This window comes from Vigna umbellata, chromosome 6 (assembly GCF_029865625.1).
Source record: "Vigna umbellata cultivar VRB3 chromosome 6, Vumbellata_1.0, whole genome shotgun sequence".
Classification (NCBI taxonomy): Eukaryota; Viridiplantae; Streptophyta; class Magnoliopsida; order Fabales; family Fabaceae; genus Vigna; species Vigna umbellata.
Genome location: NC_142170.1, coordinates 12,172,956 through 12,188,397, shown reverse-complemented (window position 1 = coordinate 12,188,397; position 15,442 = coordinate 12,172,956). Strand labels below are relative to the sequence as shown.

Below are 15,442 nucleotides of genomic sequence, written 5' to 3'. Positions count from 1 at the left end.
ATAAATTTTCTTTTCCGAGCAATAAATAATTTTATTCCGATCATCAAAAGTATTCAAACTATTGTCTGCATACTTATGTTCAAAATCCCGGTAAGATGGTAAACTAATTTCAAAGTTGATGTTTTTTTATCTCAAATTTTAATTAAAAGATTAAAGTTTTTATGAAAGAAAGAATAAAATTTTAAGGTTTTGAAAAAAAAAAGGTGAAGAATAAACGAGGATTCTATTTTTTGGAAATAAGAAAGAATTTAAGAATTTGATAATCCCCAATAACTAATACACTTCTTTTTTTCATTTTACTCTTAGAAAGCCCAACCCATCAAATCCAAACACTTTTCATTACACTTATCGTTTAATTTCTATCCACGCATATTGAAATCATTCTTAATTTGTTTACTCAAATCTTCAAACTCATAATTTATATATTTTTTTAATGACTCATTTCCCTGCCCTCATTGAATACCACTTCATACGTAATAAAACACAATATCTTTACAATAAAAATAATATTAATTTTATCATAAAATATTATTTATGCATATCTTATAAAGATTGTTATTACCTAACAAATTGTATAACATATTTAAAATATATATTTTAAAATATATTTTTATTATAAATTGTATTTTTTTTCTTAAATTTCTTAACCCAACGACTAAGTGTAATTGACTGGAGTTAGATTATCAAATAAAAGTAAAAAAAATTTAGCTCAAGTAAATCTATTTGAGTTACAAAATAAGTTAGATTAAAGTCGAGTTAATCTGATCAATTACACTCCTAATTTTCCTCTTTTTTTTTCATATTTATACACATACCCATTACAAAATAATGTTTTTTTATTAAGTTAAAGTTTTTTATTTCGGTAAAATAAATATCCTTTATATTTCCCATTATTAAAATATTTTAAAATAATGAATAATATTAAATAAATGCATTACTTTTTTAATATGATATCAATACTTAATGAGATATTTACACTATTAATATATTTTAATTAAACATAATTTTATGGCTAAACAAGATTATTTCTATCTCTATAAATATAATTATTTTATACCTCAAATATTTCGTACTCAACTTTCCAACGTTATTTTTAAAATTATTTCTACTTGCATAAATGTAAAAGGAAAAAAAAAAAAGTCTCTGAAACAGAGAAACGTGGATGACATACGTATTAATTAGCGGCAAGAAAGACGAAATGCGCATTCGGACACGGCCAAACATACGGAAACAATATGAATACAGAATTGAAATAACCTAATTCAAAACAATCACAATTGTATTTTTGAAAATAAGTCAAATCAAAATACATTTCAATGGTGGGTTTAAAATACACGAAACAAATGTTATATAGGAAAATTTAATTGATTTAATTTTCAAATTATAATTTATAACAATAATTATTTATAGTAATATATTTTAAAAAATTAAACAACAATAATAAAATGATAAAATAACGTATATTTTAGTATATTGTAAATATATATATATATATATATATATATATATATATATATATATAATGTCGATTTTAATTATATAAAAAGATATATTAAATAAATTTAGATTATTATCAAAATTAAAGATGATAATGGGTTGACACGATTTTAATTATCTTATCTGTCTTAATTTTTAAGAGCGGGTTTAATTTAGCATATAAGTATAATTATGAGAATTACTTTATTCTTTAAGTTAGATATATACGTGTATTAATATTTTATAGATAATTTAAAAATATATTTTATAATAACCAGTTGTATTTTTACTTTTGGTAAGTAAATAACACTGATCAATTTTACCATCTTAATTAAAATATATTAATTTTTATTTAATGTAAATTACCGGGCGGTGATAAATATTCTTTAAATCTTGACATTAATTTTTGTCTTTATATGTTTTGAATATGAAATTGACCTAATGTACTTTATATAATAAAAAAATAGCAAAAAAAATATTCGAGAAAAGTACAGTGTCACTCATTTTGATTGCCATGTGTCAAACAGAGAGGCGTACTGTCTGAGGTCCACACAGAAAACAAAAACCTAAATCAATGCTACATTCACTTCCCCCACGCGTTCTCATTTTGCTGGCTAACACTTTTTTTTAATGTTATTTATTTTTAAGTCATTATGCTTTCAATCATCAAACTTTATATTAAACCTGTATTTATCTACCTTTTCTAAGTATATTTTTTATTATTTTATGACTATTATTTCAATAACTCTTATTAATAAAAAAAATTCAATCTAGACTCGCCTTAAATTTCTAAAGACATAATAACTTAGTCCATCCACCGAAACATACATCAAATTCATCACTTACACTTTACCAGACAAAAGTTGACCTACTCACATACGTGATGGGAACTATCATTTACCTGTTAAAAAGAATTAAAGTTTTATATAATTTTAAAACCACCATTTACATAGTATAAATAATTATATTAATATTAAAAAATAAATTTTAAAAAATAATTTGTAAAGTAAAATTTACGTTTAAAATAGATTCTAATTATAATTCTGATACTAAATTAAAAAATAAATTTTAAATATAATTTAATTTTACAAAATTAATTTATAAGATGAGATTTATATTATTTATTTAACATTTTTATTAATTAAATTCTTAAATCACACACCACAATTATTGTCCATCTATATCTCTTGGAAGCATTTTCAAATCGGTGGGAGAAATTTCGTATAATGTTTGAGGACGGCCTCTCCAAAACAATAAAATCATCTTTTAAGAAAATAAACCAAGAATTTTTCATTTTAATTGGGAGCAAGTCAACAAAAGATTCAATTTTTTAAATTATTAGTGAGAAAATTTTCAAGTAATAAAAGACTAAATTTGGTATCATGGAATGGTAGTAATCAATTATCAAACTTGACATTGGTAATTTGTTCACGTGCTAGAAGAATTTCGTATTCCTCCGTATACGCAAGAATCTCCGGAGAGAGTATACACAATACATTCTCTTATTACTTTTAAGGTATGTTGTTCAGTAGAATGAAAAATTTTAGAATTATATTTTTCTTGTGTTCATAATTTACATGAACAATAATTTTTTAATAAGAAAAAAATTAATCTTTTAAAAATGATTAGTTAATTACGACCAAGTTTTGAAGTCTTGGTAGTTAGTGGAGTTTGAGAAGCTTCAGTTTCACGCGATAAGATTACGCTGGATTCAACTTTTCTCCACTTTTGCATGTTGGCACTTCTACTATCATGTTTCACACTGCAACAACGACTTTCCCTTCTATTATTTGCTTCATCCATTTCCATTTTCACATCTACACATCAATTTACTTTAATGCAAAAAAAATAAAAAAGTTTCTTTAATAAAATAAGATATTAAAGTTCAAACTACGTTACCAAAAGAACCAAAATTGTCAAATCAAACGACTGAGATTTTTTTATTGTTAATTTTATAATTAAAATATTAGTATTCTTTTTTTCCTTTTTATTGCTCTGGAACATCTTACCTAAACACACACTACCTGGCCTATCTCAGTTTTGTTTATTGCAAAACACATGCTTTCACCGAAAAATCTCTCGCAACAAACCCTTGTGTTCTGACCCTGCTTCCACCGATTTTTCCTTCACCAGCTCTCTGTTTCTTTATTTATTTATTTGATTTCGGAATATTAAAAAAGTGTATGAATGAATGTGTCAATAGTTAAGGTTGTCATCTGGATAATTCCAGCTTGTGCTGAGCTAGATTCTTGCTGAAATGGATTTATTCTTCTCGTGTCAGTAGCTGTACTGAACTTTCTCTCAAAACAACAAAAAGGGTCACTTCAGAATTCAGATTTCCCTTTTGCTCCTCTACCTTGATTCAAGTTGCTTCTGCATAATAACAAAGGTGCCATCTTTTTCTGTCTTTGTTATCCGTCTTTTTCTGTTGTTTGACTTGAATGATTTTCTGGTTGATGAGTGCAAGGTTTATCAGTTCTTTTCCTGCTTGTGCCATAAACTTCAATTAGCTTCACACTGAGAGAGAGAGAGAGAGAGAGAGAGAGAGAGAGAGAGAATTAATATCCCCAGTGGTCTCTATTCATTTGTTGAGGCCACAATGATTGATCGGAGAAATCTTGGTTTTTTTCTCTGTGCTTTATCGATCTTCCCTCTTGTATGTTTTTCTGCCACCTTTGTTCCAGTTGATAATTATCTTATAGACTGTGGAGCATCTGCAAATACTACAGTAGGTAGGCGCAATTTCACAGCAGATAATTTGTTCAAGGATCTCCTTTCTACACAAGAAGATATTCTTGCCAATTCCTCCTCAAAATCAAGCACTTCTTCCTCTGATGATTGGCCTCTCTATCAAACTGCAAGAATCTTCAATGGACCCTCGAAGTACACCTTTCCAATTAGGCAAAAGGGGAGACACTGGATCCGTCTATATTTCTTTCCTTTTACTCACGAAAAGTACAATTTGGGTGCTGCAAATTTCACTGTCGCCACGCAAGACCATGTTCTTTTCAGTAGCTCCAGCATGCAGAAAGATCCTGTGATGAAGGAGTACTCTGTGAATGTAACCTCAGACAACCTCGTTATCACCTTTGCCCCTTCTGGCAATTCCACTGCCTTTGTGAATGCCATTGAAGTTGTTTCTGCTCCCGATGACCTAATTGTTGATGTTTATTCCGGCTTAGATCCGTCGGTAACCTTATCTGGGTTGGTGACGCAATCACTGGAGACAGTTTGGAGGGTTAACATGGGTGGTCCAACTGTGACCCCCGTGAATGACACCCTTCAAAGAACTTGGATTCCAGATCAAAGGTTCCTTTTGGAACCTAACCTTGCCAAATCTTTTAGTAATATCGCTGCTGTCAAGTATGAGAAAGGTGGTTCAACAACAGAAAACACCGCTCCCGCTACTGTTTATGGTACCCTCTCAGAGATGAACTCGTCCTCTGATCCCCGAAGTAATTTCAATGTGACATGGAAGTTTGATGTGAGTCCTGGATTTCAGTACCTTGTTCGATTTCACTTCTGTGATGTGGTCACCAACGGTCTCAATTCACTCTACTTCAATATTTATATTGACTCCAAGATGGCTGCTGCTGATTTTGATCTCAGTACTCATACTAATAATGCTTTGGGGGTTCCATATCATATGGATTTGGTTACACCGTTGGCTGTGAACAATACACTTCGTGTAAGTATTGGTCCTTCTGGTTTAAATAAGGATTACCCGAATGCAATTTTGAATGGGCTGGAGATCATGAAAATGAACAATTCGATGGGCAGTCTCATCACAGGAACAGTACCTGCAGCTATTGGTATAGGTTCAAGTTCTAAGAGTATTGGCATGATTGTGGGTGTGGTTGTTGGTGTAGTTGGTGCAGTTGTCTTGGCTGGACTTATCTTTGTATTGTGCATGAGGAGACGAAAGTTGGCTCGGCAAAGGCAGTCAAAGACATGGGTTCCTTTATCCATCAATGATGGAACTACTTCTCATACCATGGGAAGTAAATATTCTAATGGCACGACACTAAGTGTTGCTTCAAACCATGAGTACCGAGTGCCTCTTGTTGCAGTTCAGGAGGCTACAAACAACTTTGATGAGAGTTGGGTTATTGGGATAGGTGGCTTTGGTAAAGTGTACAAAGGAGAGTTAAGTGATGGCACAAAAGTGGCAGTTAAGAGGGGAAATCCACGGTCCCAGCAGGGGCTTGCAGAGTTCCAAACTGAAATTGTAATGCTGTCTCAGTTCCGCCATCGCCATCTGGTGTCTTTGATTGGTTATTGTGATGAAAGGAATGAAATGATCTTGATATATGAGTATATGGAGAAAGGAACTCTCAAGAGTCATTTATATGGCTCAGATCTGCCTAGCTTAAGCTGGAAGGAGAGGCTTGAGATATGCATTGGATCAGCCAGAGGACTTCATTATCTTCACACTGGCTATGCTAAAGCTGTTATTCACCGTGATGTGAAGTCTGCAAATATCCTACTTGATGAGAAACTAATGGCTAAAGTCGCTGATTTTGGACTGTCAAAGACGGGGCCTGAAATTGACCAGACACATGTGAGCACAGCTGTGAAAGGTAGTTTTGGGTACCTGGATCCAGAGTATTTCAGGAGGCAACAACTGACAGAAAAGTCAGATGTGTATTCATTTGGGGTAGTTCTGTTTGAAGTTCTTTGTGCAAGACCTGTCATAGATCCAACACTTCCCAGGGAAATGGTAAACTTGGCAGAATGGGCAATGAAATGGCAGAAGAAGGGGCAGTTGGAGCAGATCATAGATGAAAGACTTGCAGGAAAAATCAGACCAGAATCTCTCAGGAAGTTTGGAGAAACTGCTGAGAAATGCTTGGCTGATTATGGTGTTGACAGACCTTCCATGGGAGATGTCTTGTGGAATTTGGAGTATGCTCTCCAACTTCAAGAGGCTGTGGTTCAAGGTGATCCTGAAGAAAACAGCACCAATATGATTGGTGAACTCTCTCCACAGGTCAACAATATCAGCCAGGATGCAAGTGCTTCTATTACACAATTTGAAGGCACAAGTCTTGATGATCTCTCTGGTGTTTCTATGAGTAGGGTCTTCTCACAATTGGTGAAGTCTGAGGGTAGATAGATGGCTCTGGATTTATCCAATCTTATAAATTATGTCACAGTGCTCTTATGTTATGATTTTTATTGTTTTTCTTCTGATCACTAGTTCTCTTCCTGCACATGGAAGACTAGGCATTTCATAGATTTGTAAAGAAATATTGAGTTGAAACATGTATGGTGAAAATCTTGTGTAAGTTATGCAGAAACACCTGAACCAAAAAGTGTGGCAAAGTTTGTATAATTCCTTGTTTGTTTAATCTCTTTAAAAAAGGGTTCTTAGTTTTCTAAAATTTAAAACTAAAAATACAAACTTTATACGTTTATTCTCAGCTAAAGTTACAGAATTGTTTTCCAAACATACGAAACAGAAACAGGTCGTATGCAGCTGGAAGCAACTCAAATCTGCATTTCGTTTCTTTTTGTACACGGATAGAATTGCATTGCAAAAGATGCAATGATTTACTTTCGTTTAGAAAAATGTTTCCCAGGAAACAAGTTTTCATAACCGAGTATGTCTTAAGCACTTAAATTGTTACACTTCTTTATACTTTGTCTGCTACTTAGTGGTTCATATATGACAGAAAAAATGCTGTACTTTAAAAAAATGAAAAACAAAATGAGAATGTTGAATTTAGGTCCTTCACTTCCACCACTTCCAATTCCACTAACTTCTAACACCCTTTTCACCTACTACCAACATGTTACCACCAGCAAGTCATCATCAACCAAAAAGTGCTCATAGCGTTACACATAGAAATATCTAGAGAGAAATATCAGCAACACATTCTTCAACCTACTTTTTATCAGTTAAAAGATTTATAAGAATGAGAATAATCATGACTCCTGCATCTTATTTCATTATGTGTTTCATAGTTTTATAGTTTCAAGTAATTTTAATGATTATTGTTTATATGTGATGTAATTTTTTATATCATCATCCAAAATTGTCTTATAATAGAAAACTATTAACTTTTATTGCAATTGTTTTAAAATTTTACTTTGAACAGTTCATAACTGGTTGATTCTGTGAAATTTTTTCATTGATGATGCATAAAATTACAATATATTATATAACAATATGACAAATATAATATATCGGTTTCATAGCTATTGAATAATCTTTAGTAGGAATATTTATTTCAAATAATCATGTTATCTTTGGGTGTGAGTTATTTTCATAAGCTTGCTCTTCTTATGGTCTCATACTTTTTTTTTTCAATCCCAAATTACTGAATTTAATAAATTTATTGTTTTTTTTTTTTTTATAATAACATGCAATGCGGTAAATTTAATTCTTTTTCCCCAAACTTGTCACCACGTGCCTCGCCGGCTTTTGCGACGGAAATTCCAAAGGCCACCACGTTAATTCAATATTTCCGATAAATGCTTTTATAATATTTTTTAAATATGTATATATACGATCAAATCACTATTTTTTGTAATAATCATTTTAAAAGTATATTCTAATTGCTCTGATTAATTAATATAAAATGATTTTGCATTAAATGCAATATAAAAATAAATATAGAGCGTAAATTACACTAAAAACCTCGACAATTAACATGATGTGTTCTTTTGTTTTCAAAATTTGATTATGTATTTTTTTCAGATTGATATGAATGTTCTCCACTCCATTATTTCTTATATTTTCCACCAACGCAAACATTTCTTAGTTTCTATAGATATAAGTAACTATCTCTGTTAAATAAAATGTCAGAATATTTTTTTTAATTTTATTCGCATAACTATTTTTAATTCTAAATAAATCTCCTATCAACTAATCATGTAAAATTACGTCATAAGATTAATTTCTCTAACACAACATAACACCTCGTACGCAGTGGAAAGGGCCAATATACTAATAATAATAATAATAATAAATTAGACGCATAAACAAAAAACATATTATTTTCATTCAAATTCTCACACAATTACAAGTGGTAACAGCTGTAAATTAATCTGCAGCAGAAAGAAATTAGCAAAACACTGCTGCAATTCTGCTTCAAGTTTTTATACAGCACTTCGTTATCTTTGCCTTACAAAAAATACAGGAAAAAAAAAGCAGAAAAAAGCACACAGAAGAACATAGTTTAAAGCAGAAGAAGATGAAAAGGAAAAGAAGCATATGATGATAAATTGGAGAAGATGAATTAGAAATCATGAAGAACATCAACCTTAGCATAGCAGGGTAGAAAGGTTTGAAAGATTGAGAAAGCAGCATAAGTAACATCTCTGGCTCTCCCTAGAACCTTATTCTTACCCTTCAATTTCAGTTTATTACTCACACAATTCACACCTTCCTTCAGTCTATTCAAACACTTCAATGTCTTCTCAGTCACACCAACTTTCTTCTTTGAGAATTTGTAGCTTCTTAGGTACATCTGCCTGCACGAGAAGCTATCAACTTCTTTTGCTTGCACATCAGAAACTACACTCGCGTTACAATTCAGTGATACTGCTTTATCTCTGATTGATGTAGAATTTCTCATAGTTTTCACAAATTCTATATCAGATTCTGGCCACTTGTAGAGGTTCAGATAGGTTGGTCTATGGGGAAGACGTGTTTTGTTGACACAGTCAGATATGAAAACAGAAGCCATAGGTTTTGGAAATGTTTTCACAGAAGAGCATTGTAGCATAATGATAGTAACCTCATGAACCCTAGAAAGAACATGCTGCAATGGTTTTGTATAAGATAAGTGCTTGGGGATGTGACAGAATGAGTTTTTTAATTGTCAAACTCTCTTTTGAAATTGATCTTTTGGTTCATAGAAATGATTCATAATAATACACTTTTATATTTATTTGATATATAATATAAGCATAAAATAATTACAAATAAATATTCTTTTATATTTTTTAAATAAAATAATAATAATGACAAATAAATATAAAAAATTATGTGTTAAAATATTATTTTTCTTTCATATAATTTAAGAAAAATAATATTCTAATCCACATAAATTTTTTACATTCGATATTATTTTTTTTATTTTTTTATTTTTTTAATATAAAATTTTTATTCTTATACTATGTTTCATGTCAAATGAATGAATGTAAAAATAAGTCACATTATTATTACTCGTACGTTAATAATATTTACATATTAATGTGTGATATTACTTGTTCAAGAGTTCATAATGGCTTTTCGGATTTCTTACAAACCTAACGCTCTCACTAAATTCTTAACTATCAATTTGATTCTGAGCAAATCAAAATATGCAATGATGAATGCAGTCTAAAATTTCCCTTGAGACGTTTCTACGTCATGCTTGCATATTCCCTGTGTATTATAATATAAATTAGGTTATATTAAGTCTTCCTATAGAATGTATATACAATTAATTATGTCTTTAGTTTTTTCTTAATACTAATTTTTTATTTATTATAATAAAATAAATAATTAAAATAATATTATTAATAATTAAAAAATAAAATCATATTAGTTACTTTTTCCTTATTAAAACAATTTTATTTTTTATTCCTTTTTTCATCTGAACTCAATCTAAATAAATCTAAAGATAGTATCCTACTTAAAAACTCCCCACCAAATCAAATCCAAAGTGTGCCAACATTATTTCTACTTGTACTTGGCTATCTTGTGTACTTCAGTATGCTCAATAAGTACATTAAATTAAAAGAAAGTCCCATCATATTAAGTGTATCATTTTTTGCATACAAAAATTATTGATGTATATTAAAAAGATTCATCAATATAATAAAAATGAAAAATTAAATAATGTGATAAGAGATTTATAACGGAAAAAACAAGGTATAATTATTGGTTTGATCTTCATTTTGGTAGAAAAAGTCTTAAGTTCATCATCACTTTTTTTTAAGTTTCAATTACATTCTAACTTCTGAAATAAGATAATTTTAAAAAATTAATAACAACATTAATAACATGTCACATGTATATTTATGACTTTTTACAACAAAAAAAATTGTAAAACTTTTTGTTGTCACATGATCAAGTCCCTAGTTTGATTGTGATATTGTTAGTATTATGTAACAGATAATACTGTATGTTAATGCAAATGTCAAATATCATTATCTTAATTTTAGTATAAATTCATTTTTTTTCAAAAAAAATAAATATTTATCATTTTCAAATCAAGATAAAATTTATTATTTCTATAAATATTATACTAATATTTTTTATTAAAAATATTTGTTTAACATATTATATTATTATATATTTTTAACTGTTAATCATAGCTTTTATTATTAAATTTTAATATAAATATTAGTATAATATTTATATGAATAATAAATTTGATTTTCCTATCAAATTTATTATTTGTATAAATAGTATTAACTTATTCTTATAAAAGAAATATAAACTATTAATATATTATTTTTAAATACTTATTTTTTATAAAAATATTTATATTTAATTAGTTTTGATCTTATAAAAAGTATGAATTAAAATAATATATAATAATATATGTTAAAAATTTATTTTTAATAAAATATCAGTATAATATCTATATAAATAATGAATTTGGTCACAGAAAGAAATAATATTATTTTATTTTGATAAAAATTGTAACTAAATTAAATCAACAAAATATAAAAACTAAATTGAAAACATTAATAATGATTTATCAGTGTGATGTCATATAGTATTGAGAGTAACATATTACATTAAGAATAAGATACATGGCAACAAAAATTTTATAAAAGAAAATTAAAATATCAAAATTTAAAAAAAAAATCTACATGTTGACACATGCTACATTGTTAGTAATTTCTTTTTTAAATAATCTAATTAAAACACTTTTTTTTATACAATTAAAATTTTGCTTAAAACCACTGTTATCATAGTAAATTATGATAAGTAATCGTCGTATTTGCATCACTTATGTGAATATACGATTACGATTAGGGGAATTGTATTTAAAAGTGACTTATTTTATTAAAAATCCTCTTAGCTTAAACAAATATATTGTAACAAAAAAACACAACCCACTTAACAACAGAAACATACACTATTCGAAAATATCTAAGAACTACGATTTCTTGGTTACTACCAAGATATTATTTAGAAAAAAAATAAGAAAAAAAACTGGAACAAAACTCCTTCCTTCCATAAGTATATTATCTGTAATTTTTATTTGTTTAAAGAGTTTCCCTCTATTGATTTCCAGAATTTATTTAAAATTTAGATTTTAAGAAACATTTTAAAAGAATTACATATACAAGAAAAAAAAATAAAAAAAAATGAAAAACGTTAGAAAGGTGCTATTAGAGTTTGTAGGAAGAGAGGTGAGCTAAAGACAGAGTGTAAACAATAACTAATGTAAGATTTTCACATCATAAATTATCACCAAGCACCTAACACATACAACTCTAAAACAAATCGATAAATACGTAATTGTGTAAATTATATTCTAGAAAATAAATTACATTGTGCATTATCCTTTAAGGTGTAGGGTTTAGGAAAGTCACATTATTTTAAAACGAAAAATAAAATCACCTTCAATCTGTTTATCTTCATCTTCCTAAAAAATTTAATTTTCTCCAATCAAATAGTTATACCAAGGGAATTAAAAATATATTTTTAAAAAACAATGATTTTTATAGAAATTAAAATTGTCGTACAGTCAAACTTACTTTTTAGCTGAAGAATTTCTTAAAAAATAAAATAAATAAAAAAACGATAAGAATTTTACATCATTAGAAAATTCAAAATTTATATCACCATTACGTCCCTTTTCTACCTCATCTTTTCTATCCTTTCTTCCACGTCCAAAAGTCTAGATTTTGAAGATACTAATTATCAATGCTCTTAATCAGAAGAGAAAATATAATGCTACCCAAATTGGATATGCAATGAACTGGGAACTGAAATCTGATACAATTCTCAATTCCATCAAAAGTAGTTACAGCACATCACAGAACCAACAAAACAAAGTAAAACACCTATCACCAAAACATATATCTGATAATCACACCTAGCCTTACCCTTTCAACTACAAAGACAACAAAGAAAACCAAAACCTAACTTCAATCCTTGCCATTTCTTTTCTTGACAGCAAGACTTTTCCCCAGAGAGGAAAATCAAGCGACATAAAATCCAAAACCCTAACCCCCAAATCCATAGAGAGTCCTTCCCTGCCTCTTCAGAGCATAAACAACATCCATAGCAGTAACCGTCTTCCTCCTCGCATGCTCCGTGTAAGTAACGGCGTCACGGATCACGTTCTCCAAGAAGATCTTGAGAACCCCACGGGTTTCCTCATAAATCAAACCGCTGATACGCTTCACACCACCTCTGCGAGCCAAACGCCGAATCGCCGGCTTCGTTATTCCCTGAATGTTATCGCGAAGCACCTTACGGTGACGTTTAGCTCCTCCCTTTCCCAATCCCTTGCCCCCCTTTCCTCTTCCAGACATCTTCTTGAATAAAACCTCAACGAGTCAAATTAAATTCTAAACAAAATCAGAAAAATTGATTTAGCACCAGAAATTGAATAAATTAACTGATAATATGCAAATTAAGTATTAGTGAAATTGATTTACCTGTGAAGAAGAGTTGAAGAAGAAGCTCTGCGTGTTGTTGTATTATGTGGATTTGGATGTCGATCCGTTTTTATAAGGAGTCAGTGACAGTGTGTCGATCCGTGTGCTAGGTTTTCAAGTGCGTTGTGGACCGTTGATTTTTGTTAATGTACGATGAAGATGCGAAAAGAGACTCGGTGTGGATCGATGACGTGGCCTGGCTCGTTTAATGAAAGGATGACTTTGGTGTTGGCGGGTTTTAATAATTTTGGGGCTTTGGTATGCCGCCAAGCAAAAAACGCCTTACCCACCCATGTTTTATTAGAATCACAGATTTAAATTACGTTTTCAATGCGAAGAAAATTATTATTCTTATATATTTCTCTGATTGAATTGAAAGGAAAAAAGAAATTAAGTGAATGGAAACAGTTTGGTCGATAAAAAAATATTATTTTGTTTAATTTTATTCATTTATTTATTAATACTATTGGCATAATAAATAAGTTAAAAATAAATTCGTTTTGTTTAAAAATTTGTGTCGTGGTTGATTAGGTCATGTGTTGTGATTATTTGTGTGCTTTTCTTTTACTTTTACCAAAAACATATTTTTTTGGATTTTACTCTTTTTCCTATTTTTGCTATTATTTTATTATCGAATTATTTTCTCCCATTCGTTTTATTATCTTTTTACTATTTTTCGTTCTCTTTCAACTCTACCGAACTAGATAAATTGTGCAGTGGAATATCATCTCGATAGTTCACTAGTTAGCTACCAATCGATCGGTAAAATGCTCAATGAATAAGACTAATGACATAATAATAAATTTTGTAGTTAAGTCTTCTGTAGATAAAAGAATGTCATAAATCCATATAAAAAAATATTTAACATTTATGAGAATTTTAAGTTTAAAAGATTTCGCAATGTTATAATTATATATGTTATAATTATATTTAGAATTTGAAATTTTTAACCGAACTAGTAGTCAAATTAGGTTGGATGGCAAATTTTGTTAAAAAAAAAAGTACTTTAAAAATTTGAGTTTTATGTATTATATTATTTAAAAATATAAATATATAATAATATTATAATTTAAATTAATAATACTTACTTACATAATTTTCTCTTTAATCTTGTTATTTTTGTCACTCACCTATCTTTTTTTCTCCACAACTTTACTTTTTATTCCAATCCTTTTTTTTTCTCCACTAGACTTCTCTTCTCATGGATTTTCTACCACTTCATGTCTTTATAGTTTTACATCCATGTGCATCATCACCATCAACACCTTGTGATAATTTTTTTTCCACCTGTTGCTTCGTAAGATGGACTTTGAAGAACAAATTTTCTCTTTCCACAAAGATAATAAAATACTCATGCTAACTTATGATTTAGATATATTAAGCGCTATCATCTTCACCGGTATCACCACCAAAATTGGTGGTGGTGATAACTTCCTCCAACATAAGGATTTCAAGATTTTTGTACATTTATTTATTTTATGGTATTTCACATTTTATGGTATTTCATGTGTGAGAACAAGGAAAGGAAAAGAGCTAGAGTGAAGAGTTTAAAGATAAAGAAATCTCTTTTCTAAGTTATTTTCATCAACTTAGTTTGTAATTTTTATCTGTCTTTTTTCTTTATGTCCGTTTCACTTCTCTTCTAACTTTATATTGAATCGGATTGCATTGAGGAGAAATTATTTAGTCTTGACACAACTCATGATCTCTTATAAAGAAATTTCTTTACCAATTAACACACTGATAAAGAAGTAAATAGACTTATTGTCAAGTTTTTGTTAGTTCTTAAAATTATTATTGTCTTCCTTTACTGCTTTTCGCCCACGGTCTTTAACACCACTCACAATCATATCTAATACATCTTAAGAGCCAAAAATGACCATCATCTTAATTTGTCAATCCTTAAAAATATTCTCATCAAAAACATGTAAAGCTCCTTGGATGATGTTCCATCCTTCTTCCCTCCTCTGATTGAATTTTCGCATGGATCCCACTACTCTTGACACCAATACACTCGTTCTTAGATTATTAAGACAGTCTCTAACTCAATACATTATCTACTTGATTTAGTTACCACCATTGCACGTCACTTACACGTGTTAGTTTATTTATGCTTTTAATTAAATAAAGTTTTTATTTCTTATGATTGAAATAGTTTGATCGTTAGCTAGCTATTTTGTAGTTATACATGACCTACTTTTAGATATGCATTTAGAATCAATTATGATTTAGAAAGAAAGAAAGCAATCACAATTTTATGTGACAACAACTTCATTATATCTAAAAATCTTATCTTTCACGAGCACAGTAAGCACATTACAATGAGGTTTCACTTTCTTAGAGATAT

At 29.3% G+C, this 15,442-nt stretch overlaps 2 protein-coding genes and 1 pseudogene across 2 annotated transcripts; 1 reads left to right on the top strand and 2 right to left on the bottom strand.

The window, feature by feature from the left end:
- The first annotated feature begins 3,480 nt into the window (after positions 1–3,480).
- LOC124830813 (receptor-like protein kinase HERK 1 pseudogene) lies at positions 3,481–6,811 on the top strand (annotated as a pseudogene).
- Positions 6,812–8,460: 1,649 nt separating this feature from the next.
- On the bottom strand, positions 8,461–9,227 carry LOC124830832 (uncharacterized). Its single transcript, XM_047304680.2, has one exon. The coding sequence runs from the start codon at positions 9,207–9,209 to the stop codon at positions 8,721–8,723; it is 489 nt and encodes a 162-aa protein (XP_047160636.2). The 5' UTR covers positions 9,210–9,227; the 3' UTR covers positions 8,461–8,720.
- A 3,179-nt stretch (positions 9,228–12,406) lies between these two features.
- LOC124830812 (histone H4) lies at positions 12,407–13,241 on the bottom strand. Its single transcript, XM_047304642.2, has 2 exons — positions 13,096–13,241; positions 12,407–13,005 (listed from the first exon to the last, which is right to left on the bottom strand). The coding sequence occupies exon 2, from the start codon at positions 12,967–12,969 to the stop codon at positions 12,658–12,660; it is 312 nt and encodes a 103-aa protein (XP_047160598.1). The 5' UTR covers positions 12,970–13,005; positions 13,096–13,241; the 3' UTR covers positions 12,407–12,657.
- Positions 13,242–15,442: the final 2,201 nt, after the last annotated feature.